Source organism: Diceros bicornis, chromosome 26 (genome assembly GCF_020826845.1).
Source record: "Diceros bicornis minor isolate mBicDic1 chromosome 26, mDicBic1.mat.cur, whole genome shotgun sequence".
Lineage (NCBI taxonomy): Eukaryota > Metazoa > Chordata > Mammalia > Perissodactyla > Rhinocerotidae > Diceros > Diceros bicornis.
In genome coordinates this window covers 21,054,507-21,080,053 of record NC_080765.1, presented here as the reverse complement: position 1 = coordinate 21,080,053, position 25,547 = coordinate 21,054,507, and the positions used below count along the sequence as shown (strand labels likewise).

At 54.8% G+C, this 25,547-nt stretch overlaps 2 protein-coding genes across 4 annotated transcripts; both read left to right on the top strand.

Moving 5' to 3' along the window:
• The first annotated feature begins 370 nt into the window (after positions 1 to 370).
• On the top strand, positions 371 to 19,061 carry FBXL19 (F-box and leucine rich repeat protein 19). 3 transcript variants are annotated; one of them, XM_058569588.1, is made up of 11 exons: positions 371 to 727; positions 2,038 to 2,238; positions 3,643 to 3,786; positions 3,898 to 3,984; positions 4,078 to 4,296; positions 4,804 to 4,965; positions 6,093 to 6,604; positions 13,342 to 13,505; positions 13,595 to 13,756; positions 18,214 to 18,423; positions 18,530 to 19,061. In XM_058569588.1, exons 2-11 carry the CDS (start codon positions 2,062 to 2,064, stop codon positions 18,706 to 18,708), a joined length of 2,016 nt encoding a protein of 671 aa, XP_058425571.1. In that variant the 5' UTR covers positions 371 to 727; positions 2,038 to 2,061; the 3' UTR covers positions 18,709 to 19,061. The 3 variants fall into 3 exon arrangements, with proteins under 3 accessions (XP_058425571.1, XP_058425570.1, XP_058425572.1); XM_058569587.1 differs by having other exon boundaries at positions 372 to 727; positions 18,205 to 18,423; positions 18,530 to 19,060; XM_058569589.1 differs by having other exon boundaries at positions 373 to 727; positions 4,804 to 4,836; positions 18,205 to 18,423; positions 18,530 to 19,059.
• Positions 19,062 to 20,493: 1,432 nt separating this feature from the next.
• On the top strand, positions 20,494 to 25,536 carry ORAI3 (ORAI calcium release-activated calcium modulator 3). Its single transcript, XM_058569585.1, has 2 exons — positions 20,494 to 21,172; positions 24,091 to 25,536. The coding sequence occupies exons 1-2, from the start codon at positions 20,945 to 20,947 to the stop codon at positions 24,748 to 24,750; spliced, it is 888 nt and encodes a 295-aa protein (XP_058425568.1). The 5' UTR covers positions 20,494 to 20,944; the 3' UTR covers positions 24,751 to 25,536.
• Positions 25,537 to 25,547: the final 11 nt, after the last annotated feature.

The window sequence follows — 25,547 nt, the reverse complement described above, 5'->3', positions numbered from 1 at the left end:
GCTTGAGGAAGGGGTTTTATTCAAATTTTATTTAAATCTCTATCTCCGGAGGGTCGTGCGCGCTGGGGGAAGGGGGAGAGGGCGGGGGCGCGCACAGGCTGGGGGGGCGGGGCCGGAGCAGCTTCCTTCACCCCCCTCCGCTCGCCCGGTAGCCGTAGGGCAGGGGGCCGCAGTCCAGGGGCGGGCCCAGGGGAGGGGGGCAGGTTACAGGGACCCCCCCCTCCCCGGGAACCGGCGGTGGGTGGGGCTTGAACCCCGGAAACGGTGGGGGGCCCAGGCCTGGCCCTGGACCCCTGGACAGTGGGGGCCGGGAAGGGGCCAGTTAAAGGGCCGGGGGCGCTGGGGAGAGGCGGGGCGGGGTGGGGGGAGGGGAGCTGGGACTCGGACCCCGGACTGAGTGGGGCCCGGGCAGAAGCTGAGCACCCTGCGCCCGAGGAGCCCCCGTTGGTCTGGGGGGGCTGAGGGACTGAGCCCCCCAGAGCAGGACCTCCCCCTGGAAGGGCCGCGCCGCAGCCCGTGGGAGGGCCTTGCCCCCGGCGCCCCCCATCTCCACTCGCCGCCGTCCCGGCCTCCGCCGGAGGGAGGGGCCGAGCGCCCTCGGGGGGCCGTGGACCCCGGCGTTCTGAGCGTTCCGCGCCCCGCGCCGCCCGGCCCCCCCGCCGCCGATGGCCGCCGACCCGCCGGGAGCTGCCGAGAAGGGAGAGATGGCTCCCGGGACACGTGTGAGGTGGGTTCATGCGGCTCCTCCTCACCCCCAGACCTAGGCAGCTCCCACTCCCATTCATCCTCAGCCTGGCCTCTCTCTACCTTCCCCGCCCCCAGCCTTACCCTCTCTTTGCTCCAAACTCCTCATCTCCAGCCCTCTTTCCTGTTACCTCTCAACCCTGGGGAACTGGCCTTCCTTCCTGGACCCTGCTTCCCCTTGCAGACCCCCATCCCCTCATCCCCTCCTGCAGTCGCCGCCCTTCAGGCCCCTCCCCTGGAGTGCTGGAGGGCCCCTTCCCCCCTTGGATGGGTCTGGAAGTCCCCGGAAAGGGGGAAGCTGGGGTAAGACTCTGGCCATGAAGAGACCCTCCAGGCCTGCAGAGTCTGTCTGGGAGCTTGGAGGATCTGGTTTCCATGGGAAGGGGAGCCCAAGGGATTCTGGACAATTAGAGTTGGAAAGCAGCCTGGGAAGCTGGTGGGGGGCAGGGGGGCACATGTAGCACTAAGCCCATTCTGAGTTCTGTGAGATGTCAGCCTGGATTCTAGAATCCCAGGGAATCTGGGAGATTGCTCAGGTTGACCTGAGAGATCCCAAGAGGAGGGTGTCTTGGAGGAGAGGGAGCTCTGTGGGGAGCAGAGGAGTTGAGATCTTGGGCAGAGGAGGGACCCTGAAGCAGCGTCTCAGGGGCGTCCTTGAGCCCTGGGAGATTGGGCAGTGCAGTGAATCTTTAGGGCTGTGGGGGGGTCAAGGATCCCATTGGATCTGGTGAGGATATCTAGGTTTTGGGGGAAGAGAGATTGGGTGGTAGTTGTGTGTGAGAGAGATAAAGAAGGGAGAAAGAAAGGTCTGGAGCTTCCACCCAGGAATCTGTGGGTATCTTGGAGGTAAATCTGGGGAATTTTAGTTTGGGAAGAGCATGGGGCGTAGTACATAACAGGAGAAGAGTTGGGACTTCTCTAAGGTAACTCCACAGACAAGGAGCCCCTGGCCTTCCAAGGAGCTTTGGTGTGAGAGTGTCAGTCGAGAGGGCCAAGTGTCCCTTCATCCTCCCTGGGCTAGGTGAGGGGATGCTGAGGAAAGGTAGAGGAGGAGTGAGGTTATGAAGCCAGTTCTCAGGCTCCCAGAGGAGCCAGGTGCACTGCTTGAGAGAGAGAAACCTTGAGTAGAGAGAATGGCTCCCCGCAGCCCCTGCAGAAGGGTGACCTCCTTGTTCCTTGTCTCCCTGGGTAGGAGGGCGAGCTCTGGCTGCCTAGGAGTGGGGGCAGCATCCAGGAGCCTACCAGGCCAGGGCCCCAGTGGGCCCACCTGACCCTGCCACCATTCACCCACAGCCCTCGGCGTTGCTGACGCCCCCAATGTCGTCGAGCAGCCGGGGGCCGGGGGCCGGAGCGCGCCGACGCCGAACCCGCTGCCGTCGCTGCCGGGCCTGTGTGCGAACTGAGTGCGGGGACTGCCACTTCTGCCGAGACATGAAGAAGTTCGGGGGGCCCGGGCGCATGAAGCAGTCGTGCCTGCTCCGGCAGTGCACTGCCGTGAGTTCTGCCCCCACCGCATTGGGCTCCCTTCCCCAGCTGGCCCGAGTGCCTTTCTGGGGTGGCTGGTGGCTGCTTCCTAGAGTGGACTGTAGAGTTGCTGTGTGTTCACTCATTCATTCACTGGTTTGCCCAGGTGTCCACCAGGCCCGTTTTTGTTCTCAGCTCCAAGCTGGGGGTAATGTTAGGGTGCACAGAAGAATCTAGCCCAGTGCCTACCTTCATACTTTTCCCAACTTTCACAGGTACAGACCCATAGAAAGTTCTGCCACTGTCATACCCCTCCTCAGAGGTATCTGTGCACAGGAACTAACGCCCCCCCCCCCCCCAAGCTGGCCCCTGTCAAATTCTTAGCCTTCTTTGGCCTCTTCCTCACCCATCAGAGTGGTCTTGGATTTGAGGCCAGGTTTACCCTTTGTGTGACCTTGAGCAAATTACTTTGAACCTCAAGTATCTTGTCTAAGATGTTTCCTTTGCTGAGTTGTAAAGATTAAACAGTAGAATGGATTTAAATGTATCTGCTATAAGGCCCAGCGCACAGTAGGTATCTGAGAAGCATGGGTTTTTTCCCAGCCTTCCTCATCCTTTGAGCTTCCCAGCGCCCCAGAGCGCAGCCCTTCCCCAGCAGCCATGAGGAGCCAGTTGCCTCCTGTGTCCCCCTCCCCATACCACCACCTCCCTTTTTTCCTACAGCCACTCTTTCCTGGTTGGTCTCTTCACCCAACAGCCTCTCTCTTCTCTTCCTTTGTTCCCCAACCCTTGCCTCACTTTCCTGTTTCTTCTTCCCCACCTTCTTCCTTGAGCCTGTCTCACAACCTTCAGCATCCCTGATACAACTCACTATTACCATTGTTCTCCCCAAAGTCACATTGTCTGAGCCTGCTCCTGTTTTACGCAGGACCAGCCAGCTGCCTTTAGTGTTCCCAGGGGTCTTGCCAAAATCAGGTTCCCATGGGACCTGCCCATTGAGCAAACTTGGAGACACCCCAAGCTGCTGCTGTGTCCCCTCCAACCTTGAGTATTATTGTCATATTTGCTATGGTCTTTTTCCCTCCTCAAAGCCAGCTACAGTGTCAGGGTCACACAGGCGTGTGACCAGCTGCAGTAGTCACAACAGTGATGACAACTGTGTATCGAATGCCTCTCATGTGTTATCCCATTCTTACAACAGTCCTGCGAGGGGAAAAAGTCCTCACCCCAATTTACAAATGGAGAAATAAAGACTAAAGGAGATTAAATCAGTTGCCCAAGGTCATACTGCCAAAAAGGAGCAAAATCAGGATTTGACCAAGCTTGGCCCGTGGTTCTGAACCTCATCCATCAGCTGGCCAGGGTCGCCAGAAGAAAGGGTCTTTCCCCTGTTGCTTGCTTTCGGGGTCCCTGATGCCCCCTCTCCACCGACAGCCCGTGCTCCCACACACAGCTGTGTGCCTCTTGTGTGGGGAGGCTGGGAAGGAGGACACAGTGGAGGGAGAAGAAGAGAAATTTGGTTTGAGCCTCATGGAGTGTACAATCTGCAACGAGATCGTCCACCCTGGCTGCCTGAAGGTGATGGCCCTGGGGACCCTGGAGTCTGGGGTGGGGCAGATGGTCAGAGAGCAAGGAAGTGGGAACACTGCCTCTGGCATGCTACGTCCACTCCCTGCCCTCTGCTGACAGATGGGGAAGGCTGAGGGTGTCATCAATGCGGAGATCCCCAACTGCTGGGAGTGCCCTCGCTGCACCCAGGAAGGCCGGACCAGCAAGGTACGGGCAGGGGCTGGGCAGGGCACTGGACTCTGGGTAAGTGGTGGCTCAGAGAGCTGTGCAGGATCTCACCCCTAGCTTCCATCTCCTCAGGATTCAGGTGAGGGACCAGGCCGCCGCAGGGCTGACAACGGCGAGGAGGGCGCCAGCCTGGGGAGTGGATGGAAGCTGACGGAGGAGCCGCCGCTTCCACCACCCCCACCCAGGCGCAAGGGGCCCCTACCTGCTGGGCCCCCCCCAGAGGACGTGCCTGGGCCCCCCAAAAGAAAGGAGAGGGAGGCAGGGAATGAGCCCCCCACCCCAAGGAAAAAGGTGAGCCAGGGAGCATGCTCACTAGGTCCAGCCCAAGGGATTCTGGGAGCTCTAGTTTTGTTCCTTTTTGGGGAGGATGGGCCTGGGAGTCAGTCGGCTTTGGGTTCCCCCAGGGGTTGTTGGGAGATGTAGTTCAAGAGGTGTTGGAGGGAGGATGGAGCATGCTTAGTGTGGAGGAGAGGTACAGGTAAGGGGCCACTGGCACTGGGTGGGGAAGCTTTGGGAGCCCTGGGTGTTTTAGGAAGGAGGGAGAGAACATGCTCAAATTAGCTGCTACCGAGGAGGAAGGAGGGACTGGAAAGGGCCTGATGGGGAAGAAAGAGGAGATGAGAGCATGCTCAGTGAGCCAAGACTGGTTGCGAGGTGAGCATGCTCAGAGTTCTTCCTGAGATGGGGGCTTCTGGGATTTGTAGTCTAAGAGCAGGGCATGGATCTTAGTTTTGTGGACAATGAGGGGCTAATGGGGCCTCTCCCTTTCCCCATATCTCCTTCTTACCTCCCCGGTAGGTGAAAGGAGGCCGAGAGAGGCACCTGAAGAAGGTGGGTGGAGACGCCTGCCTCCTGCGAGGATCGGACCCAGGCGGCCCTGGCCTTCTGCCCCCCAGGGTTCTGAATCCAAGCCAGGCTTTCTCGTCCTGCCACCCTGGGCTCCCTCCCGAGAACTGGGAGGTGTGCCGGGGACCTCCTCCTTCCCCCTCCCACCTTTCCTTGCCCCACCCTCCACCCTAGAGACAGAGATCTATCCCTTCCTGCTCACCTTGTTCTGCCCCAGCCCCACTTGGCCACGATGGGCAAGTGGGAAGAGTGGACCCCTGGGAAGAGTGGAGAAGGCGAGTGGGTTGGGGCCAGGCCATAGGAGCCCTTGACTTCCCAAGAACCCTTGGGGTATCATCTGACCCATTTGCCTCATTTTTCCAAACCTTAAAGGGGAAAGAACTGAGTTTAAATCCTGGCCCAACCGCTGACTCCCAGTGTCATCTTGGCAGCTTGTTGGCTGCTCTGAGCCTCAGTTTCCTCATCTGTGAAGTAGAGATGATACTACCTACTTTACCCACCTAGCCCACAGAACTGTTTAAATCTAATGAAAGTCAGCAAGCTTTGTAAACTATAGATTTGAGGAAAATGAGGCTCAGAGAGGTTAAAGGATTTGTCCAAGGTCACACAGCAAAGCTAGAATTCAGATACCGCTTCGCACTGACACACTAAATGCAAGGGTCTGCCTGATTTTGATCAAATCCTACCTCTGTCATTTGTCAGTTTGTAACCTTGGGCAAGCTCCTTAATCTCTCTGAGCCTTGGTTTCCTCATGTCAAAAAAGAGTGGCCCAAGTTGCCATTAGATTCAGCATTGTGAGAATGTAATGAGTCAGCAACCTGGGGCCAGACGATCATTGTTCTTCTCACATCGTTGAGTAAGACACTTAGAATTGTCTAGTCCAGCGTTCCATGTTGTAGGTAATGAGGCAGGGGCTTCCCAAGGTCACACAGAGACTTGATGGCCAATACTCAAAACTAGGTCTCTGACTTCTCCATATCTCACTGCCTTTGGAAATTCATAACCCATTGAAACCCATAAGGCTTTTAATTCTTTGAGTCAGCGCCTTCGTGTTACAGATAAGGAAACTAAAGTTCAGAGGGACATGAGTTGGCTGAGGGCTCACATCACTTGGGCGCAGAGCCAGGACTGGAACTCAGGACTGTCCCTTGGGCTGTCCATCCCCTGGTGACCTCTCAGGGGCAGGGGGTTGGGAAAGCGTGTGTCAGGCCCTAGAACAGCCTCACCCTGTCTCCCTGTAGAAACCAAAGCCGCCTTTGGCTTCTGCTGAGGGCCCGGCGGTGCCGTCTCCATCACCACAGAGGGAGAAGCTGGAGCGTTTCAAGCGGATGTGCCAGCTGCTGGAGCGGGTGCCTGACACCTCCTCGTCCTCCTCAGATTCAGACTCGGACTCCGACTCGTCAGGCACATCGCTGAGTGAGGATGAGGCCCCTGGCGAGGCCCGGAATGGGCGACGGCCAGCCCGGGGCAGCTCGGGCGAGAAGGAGAACCGCGGGGGGCGGCGGGCTGTGCGCCCTGGAAGTGGGGGGCCCCTCCTCAGCTGGCCCCTGGGCCCCGCCCCACCACCCCGGCCCCCACAGCTGGAGCGGCATGTGGTACGGCCCCCACCTCGAAGCCCTGAGCCTGACACGCTGCCTTTGGCTGCTGGATCCGACCACCCCCTGCCCCGCGCCGCCTGGCTTCGTGTCTTCCAGCACCTCGGGCCCCGAGAGCTGTGCATTTGCATGCGAGTCTGCCGGACTTGGAGCCGCTGGTGAGTGGCCTGGACAGGCCTGAGTTCCGCTGCCAACACTCTCCTCCCTTGCTGTGAGACCAGCCACAGTTCCCTGATCCTCTCAAGGCCTTATTCTTGTATTGATAATATTTCCGTAGGATGTACGTATGAGTGTAAAAACTTCCATGTGTACTCTGCACAGGCTGCTTTCCATTTATGAGCTCATTTAACCCTCACAACAACTTTGTGAGGTAGGTACTGTTATTCCCTTTTTCACATGAAGCTGAGGTCAAGGTCATATGGAGAGGAAGCAGTAGAACCAGGAATTTGAACCCAGGCCCTCTGGCTCCAGAATCTTTCTTCTTAATAACTATCATTTATGAATGTTCAGTATGTGCCAAGCATAGTCCTAACTCCTGTGCATGCATCATCTCATTTGCTTTTCACACTCCCTCTCTTGGGGACAGTCTTATTATTGGTCCCACTGGCACATAAGATAGCCCTTTGCTGAACTGGCTCCTGTCCTCTCAGAGACGGCCATATTTGGGCCTCCTGACTCCACTTGTAACTTCTTCATGTTCTGGAGCCACCACCAACACCCTCTGCCTGTCCTCCCCGCATCTCCCCACTGCTTCCTGAACCTTGTTTGTTCAGAAATGTCAGGCGTCCTCTGAAGCCCCTGGTCTTCCTCTTTGATCCTGCCCCCGACAGATTCCCCCTCGGCCCCCGCCATGAAACTCCCATGACACTCTGTTCCCCTCACAGAGCACATCGAGGCCTTCTGCATGTAGACAAGCCATCATTCATTTATTCATTTTCATGTTCCCATCAGTTGCTGGGGTGGGGGAGATACTGTGTCTGTTTTATCTTCATGTTCCCAGCACAGGACAAGGGGCAGTGTAGGTGCTCAAGAAATATTGTATTAAATGAGTACATCCAGGCTCTTTCCCAGGCTCTTACTGTGGCCCGGGTGTCCTGTTGGGCACTTTGCAAATGTGAGCTGATTTGTTCTTCATAGTAACAGCCCTCTGAGGGAATGAGAGACACCTGAGGGAATGAGAGACACCTGAAGTCACAGTGCAAGTTAATGGCTGAACTCAAACTTGAATCCTTTTCCTTTGGATTCTGGGGTGCTGGTTCATGCCTCTGGTCTCTGTGGAAGCTATAGAGCTAAGAGGATAGGAGTGCAGGCTTGAGGTAAATTGCCTGTGGTTGAATCTTATTCTTCCTCTGAGCTGTATGTCATCGGTCTACTCTCTTAACTTCTCCATGCCTCAGTGTTTTCATCTGTTAAAACAGGATAACCAAAGCTTTTACTTCATAGTGTTTTTGTGAGCTAACATAACGTAAAGAAGTGAAGATGGTACTTGGGAAATAGAAACTACTCAGTGCCTTAATAATAATCGTTGGTATTCACTCAGTTACAAATATTTAGTGAAAGCACAGACTTTTACATCCTCAGAACATAGATCTGTGCCCTTGAAGAGCTCCCAGTTAACCTGCAACATAGAAGCAAATAGTTACAACAGTTGCTGGGGATCATTCCCCCTTCCCCCCGCCCCTGCCTTATGTATTAATTGAGGAAATGTTTGCTGAGGCCTCTTCATCAAGGCCACCCCCATGCTTGGCGTGTGGGATCCAGAACTGAAGAGGACTTGGTTTCTGCCTCAAGGAGAGACTTGTGACTGGAAGTGGACAAAGCAGACAGGCTGGACTGCATAGTGGTTTCCAGCTTGGGCCCTGGAGTCTGGCACTCATGGGTTTCGTCAGCTGTCACTCCTGCACTTCCTGGATGTATGGCCATGGGTGGATAGCTGTACCTCCCAAGGCCTCAGTTTTCTCGTATGTAGTCTAGGGTTCATATTAATACTCATCTTGTGGGGATTAAACGAGGTGGTTCTTGCAAAGCACTTAGCACAGTACCTGAAGCATACTAAACACTCAATAAGATGGTGGCTTTCAGTGAGAAGGACCAGGGTAGGGCAGAGCAGGGGTCTGGGGGGCACAGTGGGCCAGGCAGGAGGCTCTGTCAGGCCTGGGCACAGAAGTGGGGATGGAGAGGAGGGATTCAGGTTGAGAACTTTTTAAGAAACAGAATGGCTTGGATTTGGTGACTAAACGGCTAGGGGGACAGCAGGGTGACACATGAGTTTCTGGCCCACAGGCCTCGGTGGGCAACGGTGCCATTCCCCAAGCCCTGGAATACCTGAAGAGGAGCAGGTTCCAGGGGAAAGTGAAGTGCTCAGATTTGACATTTGGTCTGAAAGGCCTGTGGGCCAGTCAGGAGCTAGCAGGAGAGCAGCTGGAGGTACAGGTCTGATGCTCAAGAGCAAGATCCAAGTCGAGGAGTTTTTTTTTGTTTTTTAAAGATTTTATTTATTTATTATTTTCCCCCCAAAGCCCCAGTAGATAGTTGTATGTCGTAGTTGCACATCCTTCTAGCTGCTGTATGTGGGACGCGGCGTCAGCATGGCTAGAGAAGCGGTGCGTCCGTGCGCGCCCGGGATCCGAACCCGGGCCACCAGCAGCGGAGCGCGCGCACCTAACTGCCAAGCCATGGGGCCGGCCTAAGTCGAGGAGTTTTTAACCTATAGGTAGCAGCTTCAAAGAAGAGGGCAGAGGCAGAATGTCAGGATTTGTGAGTTACAGAGAGAACAGCCAGAGACTTGGAGGAGATCGAGGGTGGAGGTGTGTCCTCAAGGAGAGAGAGTGAGGAAGGAGTAAATGATGAACAGTGTTGTATGTTGGCGAGAGGTCATAGGAGATGAAGGACCAGAAGTGGCAGGTGGATTTTGCTACAAGGAGGCCTTGGTATCCTTGGCTGTGTTGGGGGGGACCATGATGGTGGGGGGACCAAAGCCAAGTTGACTGGGGTTGAGAATGTCAGCTCCAAGGCAGGAACTTGATCTGTTTGTTTGCTGGTCTGTCCCTAGTTTCTAAGATGGTGCCTGGCAAACAGTAGGTACTAAAAAAATACTTGTTGAATGCATGAATGAAAGTGAGGAGATCAGCATGGAGTGTGGAAAGAGGGAGTGGGGTGGAGCTAGAGAGGAATTTGTTGGAGGGAGAACAGGAAGTTGCAGCTTTCCTGTCTGGTGGCTTCTGTCTTTTCTCGGACCTGGGACGTGAGGTGATCTACCAAGAATGAGAGAAGAGAGGCTGGGCGGAGGAAGCGTGGAGGAGGTGTTGAGTTGCAGGGGAGAGGGTTGGGGCTCTGGAGGACATGGGCAGAGGGTGGCAAGGAAGGGACTGGAACACAGGGTCAGGGCCAGTTGGGGTTGGGAGTAAAGGCTTGGAGAAGGACAGATCAGAAGACGGTGGCATCGAGGAGCCACGAAAGCTGAGAAGGAAGAGCTAGCTTTGGTGGGAGCCCAGGAGGCTATGAGCTGCTTACTAGCGGCAGACTGGTCTGATCCATCTCTGCATCCCCGGAGGGCCTCTGCAAGAGGGAGGTTCATTACTGGAATTGAGAATTTTGGAGGTGGGCTTAGTGAGGCGATGACTTAGTCAGGGGGTGGCTGGAGTCAAGGAGAAGGTGAGCAGGTGAGGGAACTTGCACATGCAGCCCCAGTCCTCAGATAATGGCATGCCTTTGCCTCTTGAGCATTCTTCCTGCCTCTTGCCTTAGTGTCATTCCCCCGCTTAGAAAGAACCCGTCCATGACTCCCTGTCGCCCTCACAACAAACTTCCACGGTCCTCTTGGATGTCTGGACGTGAGCAGTCCTCCAGTGACTGCACGAAACGCTTCCCCTGCACTGTCTCCCTTCATTTTTGCAGCAGACCTTTGAAGCAAGTGCTGCCTGTACCCCATTTTATGGTTTGGAAAATGGAGGCCCAGAGAGGACAAGTGACTTTCCTAAGGTCACTCAAAGCATAGAGGTAGCAGGGCTGGGGTTTAGATCCCCATGGTGCTCACTCACACTCTTCACCTCTGGGCTCTGTGGCCACGACAGTCCAGCCTGGGATTCCAGCCCTCCGTGACATGGCACCCCTAGTCTGGGCCTCCTCTGCAGCCTCACCCTTGCCTTTTCCCCACTCAGAGTTCAGGCTCTCAATTCTGACCAGCTTGGTTTAAGCCCTGGCTCTGCTACAACTTAGTAGCTGTGGGACCTTGAACAACTTTCCTGATCTCTCTGGGCCTCATTTTCCTTAACGCTACAAAGGAGATGATAACAGTATTTACCTCCTATGGCGGTTGTGAGGTAAAATGCTTAATGCACAGAACAGTCAGTATCTGACACATAGTAAGCCCTCAGTAAACACTGCTTATTGGTGCTGTGGTCGTCGTCATCATCATCATCCTTCTCGTTATTATGATGAGGTGATGAATTGCCCCTTGTTCCTCCTCCCTGAGGCTCTCAGAGCTCCATTTTCTCTGTGTGTCCTGGGCTTGGACACTGGTTCTCCCCCATCTGGAGTGCACGCTCTCTTCCTCCTGTCCCCGTGCCAGAGCAACTACTCCCTCCATTCAAGTCTCAGATTGGGCATTGTCGCCCTGAGAGGCTCACCTGTCCCCGTCCTCTCATTGACTCTTATCATGTCCTTTGTCACTTCAGTTTCTGTGGACAGACTGTGTCTCCCCCAGTGGAGGCTGGACACTTAGTATCAGTAGGGGCCCCAGTGACTTTGGCTGCCACGCTGAGGTTTAAACTCAGTGTCCTGGTCATATAAGGGCAAAGGGACCAATTAGCTTCAGCCAAGAAAAGTCAGGGAAGACTTCCTGGAAGAGGAGGCACTGGAGCTGAGCCTTGAAGGATCTGGGTTGGTTGGCATTTCTGGCAGAGGCACAACATGTGCCAAAATGTGTTGGCACCAGACAGCATTGCATGTCTCTAGGCTGGCAGGTTGTTTGGCCTGGCTCTTGTGGAGTATGATACAGAAACAGCTGGGAGCCTGTGTGCGCCCTGGGGGAAGGGTTCCACATAACCATGGAAGATCCAGAAGGGCTTCCAGCTGGTGGTGGCAGTTGAGCTGGGTCTCCAGACTGGGCCAGAGTGGGCAGGGAGAGATTTTGGATGGAGCAGGATTTCACTGAGTGGAAAGAGAAAAGGAGCAGGACCTAAGAGGAGAAACTGGGTTGAGGGTAGGTTGTGTTGTTTTCGTTTTTAGAATTGGAGAGATTTGCAGATGTTTATTGGTTGAGTGGAAGAGACCAGGAGAGGGAGAGGCTAACTCTAGAAGAGGATGGCAGGGGCAGGAGGTGGCAGGTGGGGCAGCAGAGTGGAGTTGTTTGGATTGAAGCCGTAGTGTCTGTGCCTCCAGCATTTCCTAAATGTCCCTGGGGCTCTGGAGTAGGCCTGGCACTTTTACGTGGCACAAAAACATGGCTTAAGCCTTCTGTTAGTTTTGAAAAGGAAGTCTCTCCATTGGATGCTATTGTGTCTTTAACACCTCTCTAATACTTAGCTCCCTGTTTAAGGAAAATAGTCTTCAGGTGGTACTTGAAAGCCACAGCAACACCTGGCTAGAATTTAGTAACCCTGGTTTGCTTTTATTGTGTTTATTTCTAAGGCTAACATATTTATGTGAAACAGTATTGGTTTTAAGTGCAAGGAGGGGATCAATTTAAAGATAGATTCACATTCTGCAGATAAGTGGAGAGCAAATGAGTGGAGTTTGGGGATCAGGGCTTCTTAAAGGGAAAGCCCTTTCCAATGGGGGGTGCAAGGGAGGGAGGATACAGCTTCCTGGGCCCCTCCCCACCCCTGGTGCTTCACACTGTCCAGTGGGAATTTCCTGACTTGCCTTTGAGAACTGCACTAGAGCGGAGTTTTCAAACTGAGTCTCGAGGAACTGTAGCGGCCCACAAAGTGTTAATAGATGACCTTGGGAGAGGTGGAGAAGGGTTCCCTGGTAAAATAAGTTTGGGAAGCCCTTCTCCAGTTCACTGCATGTTAGACTAGTCAAAGCTCTAGGAAATGCTGGGATCGGGAAACGTGTTGAACTTTGTTCAGGCCTCATTTGTCTTTGTAGCTTCAAGTCCTGGGACCTGCCAGCCTTCTATAAACATTGATTAAGTGCGTGAAATGAAAAGCTATAAATGAGGTGTGTTGTGGAGGTGCTCTGTGGAAGCTTCAAGTAATTCACATTGGCTCATACCATTCATTCAACAAATGTGCAGCAGATAACCTACCATGCACCTGGCACAGTGCTGGGCATATTGAAGGAAGAAAGCCAGAACCGCCCTTGTGGAGCCTACGTTTTAGTTGGAGGGACACAGTAATCAAATAAAGAGAGAAAATCAGGCTGTAAGTCAAGCCTTGGGCAGCTGGCTATCAGGATGGGGCAGATGTGGATCAAGAGCAAAGATTAGTGAGGAGATGAGAAGTGCCCAGGAACCACCACTTAGCGAGAAGCCTGAGAAGGCGGGTGGAGGCTGCTGACAGATACCTTTGGTGTTACATCAAATACAGTGTGTAGGATGTTTGTGTCTTTGGCAAAATGCTTTATAAGCTGTAAGGCCCACAAACTAATAACCAATCATTTGATCTTACAGCAGCCCTGTGGGGCAGGCCAAGTCTGGATGATCTTTATCTTATAAACGAGGCCTCTGAGGCTCAGGGAGAGGAATTGACTTGCCTAGGGTCTTGCGTCCAGTTAATGATGGAGTTGAGCCCCAAACTCAGTGCTTTTGGCCTAGGGCCAGGAGCTTCCTGCCTTCCCAGCCGTCTGTGTGGACCAGGAGAGAACTATGGGGAACGTGGAAGATGGAGAGGATTTTGGGCACCCTGAGAGCTGAGGACTAAGGTCTCTGTCTCCCCCTTGTGGCTGGCAGGTGCTATGACAAGCGTCTGTGGCCTCGAATGGACCTGAGCCGGCGGAAGTCACTGACCCCGCCCATGCTTAGTGGTGTGGTTCGTCGCCAGCCTCGAGCCCTGGACCTCAGCTGGACAGGTGTCTCCAAGAAGCAGCTCATGTGGCTTCTGAACCGACTGCAAGGTAGTCTGGGGTGGTGAGGCAGGACAGGGTGAGGAGGGGGACAGACCTGGGACAGAGTCCTCCTAGCACCAGCTTCCTGAACCCCCCAGGCCTGCAGGAGCTGGTGCTCTCCGGCTGCTCCTGGCTTTCCGTCTCTGCCCTGGGCTCAGCGCCACTGCCGGCCCTGCGGCTCCTGGACCTCCGCTGGATCGAGGATGTTAAAGACTCCCAGCTCCGCGAGCTGCTGCTGCCTCCGCCAGACACCAAACCAGGTGCAGCCTCTGTTGGCTCATTTGTAGAATGGGTTGGGCAAGATTGGGGGTATGAGGCCTCCAGGGTCTCTTCTGACTCATGCTTGGTGTTAAAGGATTTGAAAAAAGGACAAAACATGAGTTTAAAGAGAAGGCACTGCTTGGCTGTGTTCATTCGTTCAGTTACCTGCTACATGCTGGGCCCTGTGATAGGAGCCAGGAGAACAGGAATGAAAAAGATTTAGCCCCTGCCCTCCAGGGGGGAGTAATGAAACACAATATAGGACAGGAGGATGACAAGAATTCTGGGGGAAGCCAGGGTGTGGCCAATAGATACTAGTGAAGCTGCTGAGTGCCATGGGCAGTACTGGAGGGCCTCCTCCAGAGGGAGCTGTGGTGACTGCCGTGGAAGAATGCAGGTCCAGGCCAGTCAGTCCCATTTGCTGAAACTGGCCAGTCAGTCCCATTTGCTAAGAGGACCCAGGAATAGGGATTTGTCTGTGAAATATCCTGGTTTTTGGATATTTATCCAAAAATAGCCATCATTTTTTTAAATGATGGCAATTAATTCAGATTCTTTTAAAATTCATGTGTGGACCCAGTAAAGATGTGACTGAGCGACAGATTTGATCCCTAGACTCCTTGCTCTACAGTAAAAGGACAAGGATTTTCCTGAGGGAATAGAGCAGAAAGAGGGAGCCAGTTGACTTGGAAGGTTGCATGGGGGGGGTGGTATCATCTCCCAAGTCAGACCAGCTACCCCTTCTGCCTGGGTCAGGCCCAGGTCCCCTGCCAGGTAAACTCAGCTTTTATTGTTGAACACATACTCTGGGTCTGGCCGTGGTTAGGGCCCTGGAGACCTCAAACTGAATCAGGCCCATTCCCCACCCTGGTGGAACCCCAGTCATGCTGAAGACAGAGACTCAGATGTGGAAGGTTATGGCATGGTGTGGTAAGGGCTGTGGTCAGAGGGTGAGGGGGTGAGAGAAGCCCTCCTTGAGGGCTTTTCGAACTGAGTCCTGAGAGGGACAGGGTTTTCTCAGAGAGTGTGAGGCAGGAATAAGCAGTGTTGTGGGGCATGAGGCCCATATTGGCAGAGGGGAATGCTGGGAGCTGAGGCTGGTCAGGTGAGCAGAGGCCTGGTCACACGGAGGTGTGGGGGAGCCCCAGGAGGCATGGGGGCTCCTCATCTAGCCAGGAGTTGGGGTGCTCACAGCATCTTCTCTGGTCCCTATTAGTCTGTTCCCCACACTGAAGCCAGGGGAACCATCCAGAAGGGCAAATCTGTTCATGTCACCTCTGTACTCTAATCTCTTTCTCGTGGCTCCCCACTGCTCTTAGGATAAAGACCAATATTTTGTCCCTGAGGCTTGGCATGTTCTGGTTCCCACTGACCTCTGCCATTCCTGCATTTCAGCCACCTCAGCCTCCTTGCCAAGCTCCCTCCAGCCCCAGGACCTTTGTCCACTCCTCTTTGCATTTGTCTAACACCTAATCATCCTTCAGGCCTCAGTGTAAATGCCAATTCCTCCTAGAAGCTCTCCATGATCCTCTCCCCCATTGACATCAGAGTCCCTCTTCAGCTTTGAGAGTGGTCCCCTCCCAGCATATCACTGTACAGTCATGAAATGATTTGATTAAAATCTGTTTCCTCCCACTAGGTTCATAAGCTCTGTGAGGGCAATGACTGCTCGCTCCCGCACCTTGCTTTCACAGCTCTCTTTTATGGCTCCCTTCTGCCTACCCCACTTCACACAGCCTTGGGAGAAGAGTAGCTAAGCAACTAGGATTCTTGCCATTTTCTGGACAAGGCACCAGAGGCCCAGAGGGGTTGAGTGACTGCAAGTCACACAGGCAGAGCCAGACCAGAGCACCCACCCATTGTCCACTCTTACTGGAATTGGACTGAGCCAGGAAGATTTAGGCAGGCTGAGAGTGGGCATTGGAAACAGTGCATTCCATGAGGGGAGAAAGTCCTGGTTGGCTAGCAGACTGACCCCATTCCTCCTGTCTGAATTCACTTTAGTCTAAACCTCTTCATCAGGAGCTTGCAAAGATGAGCCCTCGAGGCCTACTGTGCATGTTGGGACTCTACACCTGCTTTTCTTATCTTGGCTCCCTGGCTTCACACAGCAATCCTAGAGCAAAACTTCAAGTTCTTCCACTTCTTTGCTTTTGCCCCTCCTGTTCTCTGCCTGGTGGGCCCTTCTCCCACCTCTCTGCACATTCAGATCCTTGAAGGCCCAGCTTAAATGCGGCCACTTCAGTGAAATCCTCACTTGTGCCTAGTCCCTGTCCCCTCCCAAGCCAGAAGTGACCTCTCTTTCCTCTGCTTCCCTCTAATGGCTTTTAGCTGTGGCCCAAGATGGAGGGCATCTGTAGCTATATCCCCTCTCAGGCTCTCACAGCTCCGCACAGGAACAAAAGGGGGTGGAATTCAGGGCTTGCCAAGTCAGGTGCCCACAGAGGAGGCCTGGTAGGTAACAGAAGTGATGGGCTTGGCACAGGACATCAGGTTGTAGCACCTAGCAACCCAGCTCCAGATAATCATTGTCAGGTGAAAGGGGTAGCCCAGTGATGCCAGATCTTACGATTTTTCAAGGAAAAGCTCAATATCTAAATTTCTTTATACAAATATCTTTTGGGGGGCCGGCCTGGTGGCATAGTGGCTAAGTTCAGCACGCTCAACTTCAGCGGCCTACGTTTGTGGGTTTGGATCCCGGGTATGGACCTACACCACTCATCAAGCCATGCTATGGCAGTGTCCCACATACAAAATAGAGGAAGATGGGCACAGATGTTAGCTGAGGGCTACTCTTCCTCAAGCTAAAAAGAGGAAGATTGGCAACAGGTGTTAGCTTAGGGCCACTCTTCCTCACCAAAAAAAAAAAAAAAAAAGTCCTTTTTGTAGCATTAGTCATTAAAAAAATGTTTAGCATCATGAACACTCCATAAAACACTTGTGTAGGCTAGTTTCATGACTTTGTGCCGTCTGATCTGGTTTATCTCAGGGCTGGGCTGGTGCCTGGGAGGCAGATAGCATTTTGGTAAGAGTTTGGACTTGGAGTCAACAGGCCTGGTGTCCTGGCTCTGTTACTTCATAGTCATGTGATCTTGGACAGATTGCTTAATGATTTGAGCCTCAATTTTCTCATCTGTAAACAGGGATGATGGTTAGAGAACTCATCTCCCAAGGCTGTGGTTCTTAAGTGTGGTCTCCGGACCAGCAGCATCAACATCATTGAAGGATTTGTTAGGAAAGTAAACTCTGAGGCCCCACCTTAGACTACCTAAACTCTGGGGGTGGGGCCAGCAATCCATTTTAACCAGCCCTCCAGGGGACACACAAGCCTGTCTACTGTGGCGACTGGCAAAGGGTCCAGCAGCCACTTAGCTGGTGCCTGGCCCACAGTCAGTGCTCAGTTAATGGCGGCCGGTGCACCATAGGTGCTTAGTTAAAAAACAAAAACCGCAATGCAGGAATGTGGTAGCTAGATAGAAGAAAAGCAGACTACGTGCTTTGGGTGCACAGATGAGGGGAAGGAGCTCTTCTACCCTGGAGATGGAAGAAGAGGAAGCCTCTGAGCTCAGACCTGAAAGCCAGGGACCCTGGCCAGGCAGAGGATTGAGCATAGGTGGCCAGAGGCAGAGTCTCGCAGGGCAGGGTCACCTGTGGAGTTTGGCCCCAGTGTTTGGGGGTGACGGAGAGGAGTTAGGAGCTGAGACAGGGACAAGACCTTATAGGAACTGGAATGTTTTACCAAGAAGTTCGGCCTTCTCTGAGGTGCCCTCAGAGAGTTTTTGAGAGAAGAGGGATGTTGTCCCAGTTGTGTTCGAGAGTGGCTCTTTGGACACCAGGTCAAGAGGAGAGACGGGAGTGAGTGAGGAGGCTGGGGCAGGAGTGGTGTCGACCCACAGTGGTGATGGGGAAATGGAGAGAAAGGATCCAGATGGTGACTTTACTAATCATGGAAGGAGAGGGAAGTGGAAGAGCCTGGGATGGCCGTCCCATTAGGGATGTCATTTGTTGGATGAGTGAATATGTATATATATATTGAGCACCTATGTCCCCGTTGCTGGGGATAGAGCAGGAACAAGACAGACAAAACTTGTTGCCTTCATGGAACTGACATACTAGTGGGAGAAGAAAAAACATATATATGCCAGATGGTGAGAAAAGGGCAAAAAAAGAAAATGCAGGGAAGGGGTCGGGGTACGTGGAATGTTATAGTTTCAAATGGAGTAATCATGGTAGGCCTCACTATGGAGGTGATGTGAGCAACGGACAGAGAGATGTGGTCAGGTTCTGTGGGTGTTCGGGAGAGGGGACAGCAAGTCGAGGCTCCCTTATAGTCGGAGCAGGTTTAGTGGGTGGGGAGGAATATGAGAGTGGGCACACAGCTGGTTTGGATGCCTAGGTGCAGGGATGGGAGCAGCCAGGAGGACTGACCTCTTACCTGCCTGCCCAGGGCAAACAGAGAGCCGTGGGCGGCTGCAGGGGGTAGCAGAGCTGCGCCTGGCGGGCCTGGAGCTGACAGATGCCTCCCTGCGGCTCCTGCTGCGCCACGCACCCCAGCTGAGTGCCCTGGACCTGAGCCACTGCGCCCACGTCGGGGATCCCAGCGTCCACCTCCTCACGGCCCCCACGTCCCCACTCCGTGAGACTCTGGTACACCTTAATCTTGCTGGTAAGCATGGTCCCCTCTCTGTCCATCCTGCTAGCTGTTGTCCCCATGGCTAGTGGCTACCCTGTACTCACCTTCCTGGTCTCAGCTACCACTGCCCCATCCCCAGGTTGCCACCGCCTCACGGACCACTGCCTCCCGTTGTTCCGCCGCTGCCCGCGCCTACGCCGCCTAGACCTGCGCTCCTGTCGCCAGCTCTCACCTGAAGCTTGTGCCCGGCTGGCAGCTGCCGGGCCCCCTGGCCCCTTCCGCTGCCCAGAAGAGAAGCTGCTTCTCAAGGACAGCTAGTTGGGCGCCCCCCACCTTCCCCCAGGACTCATCAGGAGCCTGGACCTCGGGCCTTCATTTCACCCCTGCTGGGAGGCCAGGTTACCCACCTCATGACTTGGGATTCCTGAGTTTTCTGACTTGGGATTCCTGCCCAGGGACTCGAGCCAGCCTCCCCCCATCTCTACCCCCTGCACTGATATCTCTGGGGGTCTCTCCTTCCCATCCCCTCCCCCTTCCACCTGCTTCATTGTCCATCCCCTGGGGGGAGTGGGTCAGAGGTACTGGGGGGTGCTGAGCCAAAGGGATGGTGGGAGGGGGGTTAAGGTGCAAGTTTGAGGGAGGGAGAATGGGGAAAAGGTATCTGCACAGAGGATACTGGGAGCCAGGGGACTGGGGGAGGTGGAGGATGGGCTGGGGAGGGGGGCAGAAAGCAGACCATCAAGGGTTCAGGGAACAAAGACCAGATACTTGGAGTTGGGGGGTGGGGAGGGGGGTCCAAAAAGGGAAACCAGAGGAGCAATTGGGGATCCAAGTATCAGAGGCGGGGGGACTCGGGGGACCAGGGGAAAACCAGGACTGAGCAAGGGGTGGGGGGCAAGAGCAGGTGGGGGGGCAGTAGTACCCCTCAGGGGGTCACCCCTCTCCTTACTTCCTCCCCAGATGTCAGTTCCTTCCCCCTAACCTTGACTCTTTGAACGTCATTGACAATGGCAGCTATTGTGAGGAGTGGGGGCCGTGGGCCTGCCCGCTGGGCCCAGGGGAGTGGTGGGGGGTACCCCAGCCCCCTACTTGCCTCCCCACACAATACTTGAACATTCATCTGTACTGAAGTGTTACTTGAACCGGGGGAACCTCGGACCTGGGGGAGCCCGAATGTGAGGGGACGGGACCAGCTGGGACTGATTGGACCGGTGGGCACCCAGTTTGGACTGCACCACCCCCAGGGTCTCTCTTGCTTTACTGTATTGAGCAGCCCGACACCTCCTGACCTGAGGTGGGGTGGGGTGCCCGCCCAGTGATGGGGAAAATGGGACTCCTCCAGCTTGGCTCCTCCCAGTCTTTCATCGTTATGGAAACTTGTATCCCATTTGCCTAGGGAACTGCCACTCCTGGTTGCCATGGAAATAGCAGCCAATGGACACCTCCCAAAGCCAGTGCTAAGGCTAGAAATGGCCCCTCTTAGTTGCCATGGGACTTAGTAACAGACTCACTTGGCCCTCCCCTTGCCCCTTCCTCCAGTGAGGGAGTGGGGTTTGGGGAGCCAGGGGGAGGAGTCGGGGCCTGGTCCCGTCCCTCAGCCCAGGCCTCCCCGGGGAGCCGGGTTGTACCATGTAGGGGAGGGGTGATCTTTCCACATACCTCAGGTAACAGGGAGGTGCGCGGGTAGGGGGGAGGGACTGGGCGGACCAAAGGCCGGAGGGGAGGGGGTCCTGGGGATCGCGAAAGGCTTGAGGATGGGGCCGCTTAGGGGAGAGGGAGGAGGCAGCCCTGCGGGGGATAAGTGGGGGACCCAGCCGGGCTGGGCCCCTGGGCCCCGGGTCTGTACAATACGGTTTGCTATAAAACTCAAAATCTTCTAGCCGGGGCCGCCGAGTTCGTGTGTCTTTCTGCGGCGTTGGGGGCGGGCGGCGGGGGGCGGTAGGGCGGAGATGACCGGAGTGCTCACCTTTCGGGGCTCTCGGAGGAGGGGGCTGTTTGGATGGATCCGGGGGGCTTCGGACCTCCTAGGCTTCTCGGAACTGAGGATACAGGGCCTTCTGCGGTCCCTGCGGATGAATGGGCTCACCTCTGAATTCAGTATTTAGGTGGGGGTTTGGACATCTAGGGGTGTCCAGGTGTACCTCGAATGGTCCAGGGCCCGGGAACTTCCAGTCACTGGCTGGGACTGGGCGTTCATCTCAGCAAGACTCGGGCACCTGGATGAGATCCTGGGTGGACTGGGGTCGCAGGGTCCCTTGGGATCTCTGCGGACGGTCCCTCGGCTCCACCCCATCATGTGGTCGCCCGGCTCCGCCTCCGCCCTAGTTCCTGTTTCGGTCTTTGCTGTACCGTTTCGGCTCCTGGGGTTCTCCGCCAACGCCTGCTCTTCCTGCTCCGCCCTGGCTGCCTTTTCTTGGGCGCCCGCCGCCCGCATCCTCGCTCGCCCCGCCGGGGTATGGGGCCTTTCCCCGGCCTGGGCCGGCCCTGCTGGGGCCCCCGAGGAGACTCGGCCCCACCGTGACCACCCAGCCCGCCTGGTGCTGCGGCCCCGAGAATGAGGGGCGGCAAGGGGGACGCGGGCGAACAGGCCCCGCTGAACCCGGAGGCCGAGAGCCCCGCGGGCTCGGCCACGTACCGAGAGTTCGTGCACCGCGGCTACTTGGACCTCATGGGGGCCAGTCAGCACTCGCTGCGGGCGCTCAGCTGGCGCCGCCTCTACCTCAGCCGGGCCAAGCTCAAAGCCTCCAGCCGCACGTCTGCCCTGCTCTCGGGCTTCGCCATGGTGAGGGGAGGGAAGGGGCGCACAGGGTGGGGGTGAGGCACATGGGGGGCACGGAGCCGTTGGCGAAGTGAACGGATACTCAAGGGAGAGAGGACAGAGGCAAGGAAAAGATGGGGTTCTAAGGTAAAAGAAGAGAACAAACAAGGTCCAAGGGACTATACAAGTCCCTTTTTGGGGAGTGGGGGGTGTGTATTTGTATGTAAGCAGATCTCTAGTAGAATGGGCCATAGGGATAAGCAAGTCACAGAAGTTTCATGGGGGACACAAGTCATGTCATGGGGGTAGACAAATCACCAAAGGGGATAACATATGCAAAGATGGGACAAAGAGGTCCAAAAGGAGCTTAGCCCAGGCAGAAGTGATTACTAGGTCCCCATGAGAGATTCAAAGGGAAATCAGAGCTGGGTGGGGGCTGTATAAACAGGACTAGGGCTGGGGGTGGTCAGAGAGGGTAAGCTGGGCGGAAAGGTCACCCAACTGAAGGTGGGCCCATCTCAAGGAGGGCAGCTAGTACCCAGCAGGCACAAAGAAGGCTTAGCATAGCCCAGGGAGGCTTTGAAAAGAAAGGAAGCGGCTAGGGAAAGAAACTGATTAGGAAGCTGATACATGATTCTTAAGCTGATAAACTGCAGGTGTGGGCGGATGATATCAGCTAATAGTCCCAGCAGAGGCCTCCTAGGAAGTGGGATTGAGGGAGGTCCTAGGGTGAGGAGTAGTCAGCAGGCACGAGTCCTGGCTCCTCCCTGCTTGTGGCCAGCTATGTGACTCTGGACAGGCCTCCACCCCCTTGCAGGCCAGTGGGAAATTGTGAGATCACAGAGGGTGCGCCCTCTGTAGCCTGCCAAGTGCCCACCCCAGGATGAGCTGTGATTCTTGTCATCAAACCCTAGATCCAAGCATGTCAGAGCAAGACACACATCAGAGATGGCTCAGACTACCTGATAATTGGACAGGCATGGAAACCAAGGCACAGAATGGGGCAGTGGCTCTGCCAAGAGCACTCAGCAGATGAAGGATATAGAATGGAATAGGACCCAGGGTCACTGGACTGTTAGTCCAGTGTTTCCCCACCATCATGACAGGAAGAAGGAGAAAGTGGGCTGGAGGGGGGTCCTCATAGGAACAAGCTCCTGCAGGGGTTGGGGGTGGTCCAGATGAGGATAGAGGGATCATAGCACTAGGTGATTTGGTTAGTCCCTCGTCCCTCTCTGTGCCACAGTCTCTGTACTTGAACGATGAGAGAGAAAGTCTCTATCCCTTAGGGTCATCTTAAGTCTATGGTTTTCTGTGTGGGAGCCCAGGATCCACAGGCCAGCCCACTCTTCCTGATGTGGGGTCATCGAGGGACAGGGAGTTGACTCCCCTTCCCCTGTACAGACTGCAGAGAGAAGGGAACAGCCCCGTGGACCTAGCTGAGGGAGTCCCCCACCCCCATTTACCCCATGGTCCAGCCTGTTCCCAAGGGCACAATCCGGCCTGCTACTGGACTTGCAGGTTGCTGGGGCAACAGCTTAAGGACCAGGACCTTCTCTGCAGGATCAAGAGGCCAGATGAGTAAGTTCTGGGGGCAGGACTGGCCCCAGTCCTGCCAAGGGAGTGCAAGGCTGGGTCAAGCTCTGGGAGAAACCAGGACTAGGCCTGGCCCAGATCCCTGTCTATGGAAACCACCTGCTGACACCCGCCATGGCCCAGTTTCCCAAAATACTCAGCCTTGTCTTCCTACTACCACCCTCCAGGCTCTGCACCTTCCTTCTCCCAGGCCCAGAGCAATCGAATGGATCCTGCAAGAACCAGGCGTGGGGAAAGATCCAGGTGGCTTAGGTTAGAATAACACTATATAAGTTGTATTGAACTGTCACTAAGTACCAGGCATTGTACTTAGGGCTTTTATGTACATCATCTTTCTATTATCTTATGAAGTAGGAACCTCTACTATGGCCATTTTACAGATGAGAAAACTGAGGATCAGAGATGTTAAGACACCTGCCCAGGGTCCCACAGCAAGGAGGTGGCAGGATTTGAACTTGGCTCTAGAGTCCAAATTTATACAAGCCTAGAACAGGATCATCAACTTAAATGTTTGCAAAGGCCAGGCAGGTAATATGGACAGCAAGTTGGCTGGGTGGGGCCTGTGGCTATCAAGAGACCCCATGGCCTGTTCAAAGGGAGCAGCCATGACAACTCTAGCTGATAGTTGCCATGCAGGAATGTGGGCCTGGTGTAACCAGATCTTGCAAATTTTCAAGAGGATCTGGAAATAGGCATATTTATATGAAATCTCTTGAGTTTTAAAAGTTGGCAACTTAATTCTTTAAAAAACACACTGCATGAGCCAAGCAAAACATGTCTGTAAGCTGGCTTGGGTTCACGGTGTGCCAGTGTGCAAACTCTGGCCTTGGACTTTCAGAGTCCACTCTAAATAATAACAGCAAACGGTGCTTGCTATGTGCCTTGTGCTATTCTTATCACTTGATGTATATTATCTCATTTAATTTTCACAACAACCCTATAAGGCAGGTAGATGCTATTATCAGTCCCCATTTTTCAGATGAGGAAATTGAGGCACAGAGACAACTAAGTCACTTGCTCAGGATTACATAGCTTGTGGAGCTGAGAATGAACCCAGGCAGCCCAGCCCCAGAATCTGTGCTTTTTAACCCCTGTGTTATAACAAGGTAAGATTGTCAGAAATGTCATCCAGCCCTCTTGATAGCCTAGTGTGGAAACCAAGGCCCAGAACAGGACAGAGCCTTGGCAGTGCTGCCCATTCACTCGCTCAACAAAGGCTAGGTGCCTTCTTTCTGCCAGGCAGTGTTCTAGGTCCTAGGGATACATCAGTGATGTATACCAACAGGCAAAAACTCCTGTACTGTTGAGGAGGTTATGGGCACTCAATCTATTTCCTCTTGTCCCCACAGGTGGCCATGGTGGAGGTGCAACTGGAGAGCAACCACGACTACCCACCAGGCCTGCTGGTGGCCTTTAGTGCCTGCACCACCGTGCTAGTAGCGGTGCACCTCTTTGCACTCATGGTCTCCACGTGTCTGCTGCCCCACATTGAAGCCGTTAGCAACATCCACAACCTCAACTCTGTCCACCAGTCTCCACACCAGCGACTCCACCGTTACGTGGAGCTGGCCTGGGGCTTCTCCACTGCCTTGGGCACTTTCCTCTTCCTCGCTGAAGTTGTCCTGGTTGGCTGGGTCAAGTTTGTGCCCATTGGGGCCCCCTTGGGCACGCCAGCCCCTGTGGTACCTGCCTCCCAGGTGCCTGGGACTCTGCCATCAGTGACCAGTTCCCTTAGTCCAGCTTCCAAGCCGTCCTCTGCTTCTCTAGCCCCGTCACAGGCTGAGCCATCTGAGGCCTGCCCACCCCGGCAAGTGTGTGGTGGGGGCGGGGCCCATGGACCAGGCTGGCAAGCAGCCATGGCCTCCACGGCAATCATGGTACCTGTAGGGCTTGTGTTCGTGGCCTTCGCCCTGCATTTCTACCGCTCTTTGGTGGCACACAAGACAGACCGCCACAAGCAAGAGCTAGAGGAGCTAAGTCGCCTGCAGGGGGAGCTGCAGGCTGTGTGACGCTGGTGTGAGCCCCAGCTGCAAGCACTGCCTCCCTCAGGGGTCTGCAGACCCCATCCCTGCCCCTGCCTGGAGACACTTCCTGTGGCCACTCTCAGGTAGAGACCAGATTTCTGCTCTCAGGGTCCTTTGGGCTGGGCCTTGGGGCAGCTCCCACATTCCCAGGGATTCTCCATCAGTCGGTCCTATAGGTTTTCTAAGTTCTACTCTACAGCTGGGCTGGGAGGAGGTGGAGGGCCTCAGTCCGAGGCCACTGCGGTAGGCGGAGGGGAGGGCAAGGAGACCCTGGTCAGACCTTTGGTGCTGACCCTTATCCACTCGCCGCTATACAGGATGTGGAGGTCAGAAGGTTACACGCCCACCCAGCTGCCCCAGAAGGCAGCCAACTCTTGCTTTATTTTTGTAGAATCTGTTTTATGGTTGGCATTTCTGGGGAAGTTTTCCCCATCCTCAGATTTTGATGGGTTTTACACTCTTGCTTTAGTTGCTGTAGAGAGAGATTTGGGTGTTTTTACCCCAGGCATAGGTCCAGGAAGAGCCTCCCTATTTTGGGAGGTTCAAGTGCCTGCCCCACTGCCCTAGACCCACACTTACGCTTCTATATCTGGTTCTCACTCTCCTGGACCAGGGCTGGGGGTCTACGTGTCCAGCCTGACTCCCTAGCAGGGGTTGGGGTGAGGAGGTTTTAAGGGAGAAGGTCCAGTCCCTAGTCCTTGAAATACAGAGCTCTTCTGACACTGAATTTTTGATGCACCTTGTTTTGTATAATAAATTGTGTTTCACAGATGTCCCTGTGG

What these genes read in the sequence shown, in the direction of transcription:
- FBXL19 (XM_058569587.1), top strand. Translation starts at nt 2,062, where the DNA reads ATGTCGTCGAGCAGCCGGGGGCCGGGGGCCGGAGCGCGCCGACGCCGA. An exon ending in AGGAAGGCCGGACCAGCAAG is followed by an intron (nt 3,985 to 4,077) that starts GTACGGGCAGGG and finishes CCATCTCCTCAG; the next exon opens with GATTCAGGTGAGGGACCAGG. An exon ending in TCCGCCAGACACCAAACCAG is followed by an intron (nt 13,757 to 18,204) that starts GTGCAGCCTCTG and finishes CTGCCTGCCCAG; the next exon opens with GGCAAACAGAGAGCCGTGGG.
- ORAI3 (XM_058569585.1), top strand. Translation starts at nt 20,945, where the DNA reads ATGAGGGGCGGCAAGGGGGACGCGGGCGAACAGGCCCCGCTGAACCCG. An exon ending in TGCTCTCGGGCTTCGCCATG is followed by an intron (nt 21,173 to 24,090) that starts GTGAGGGGAGGG and finishes TTGTCCCCACAG; the next exon opens with GTGGCCATGGTGGAGGTGCA.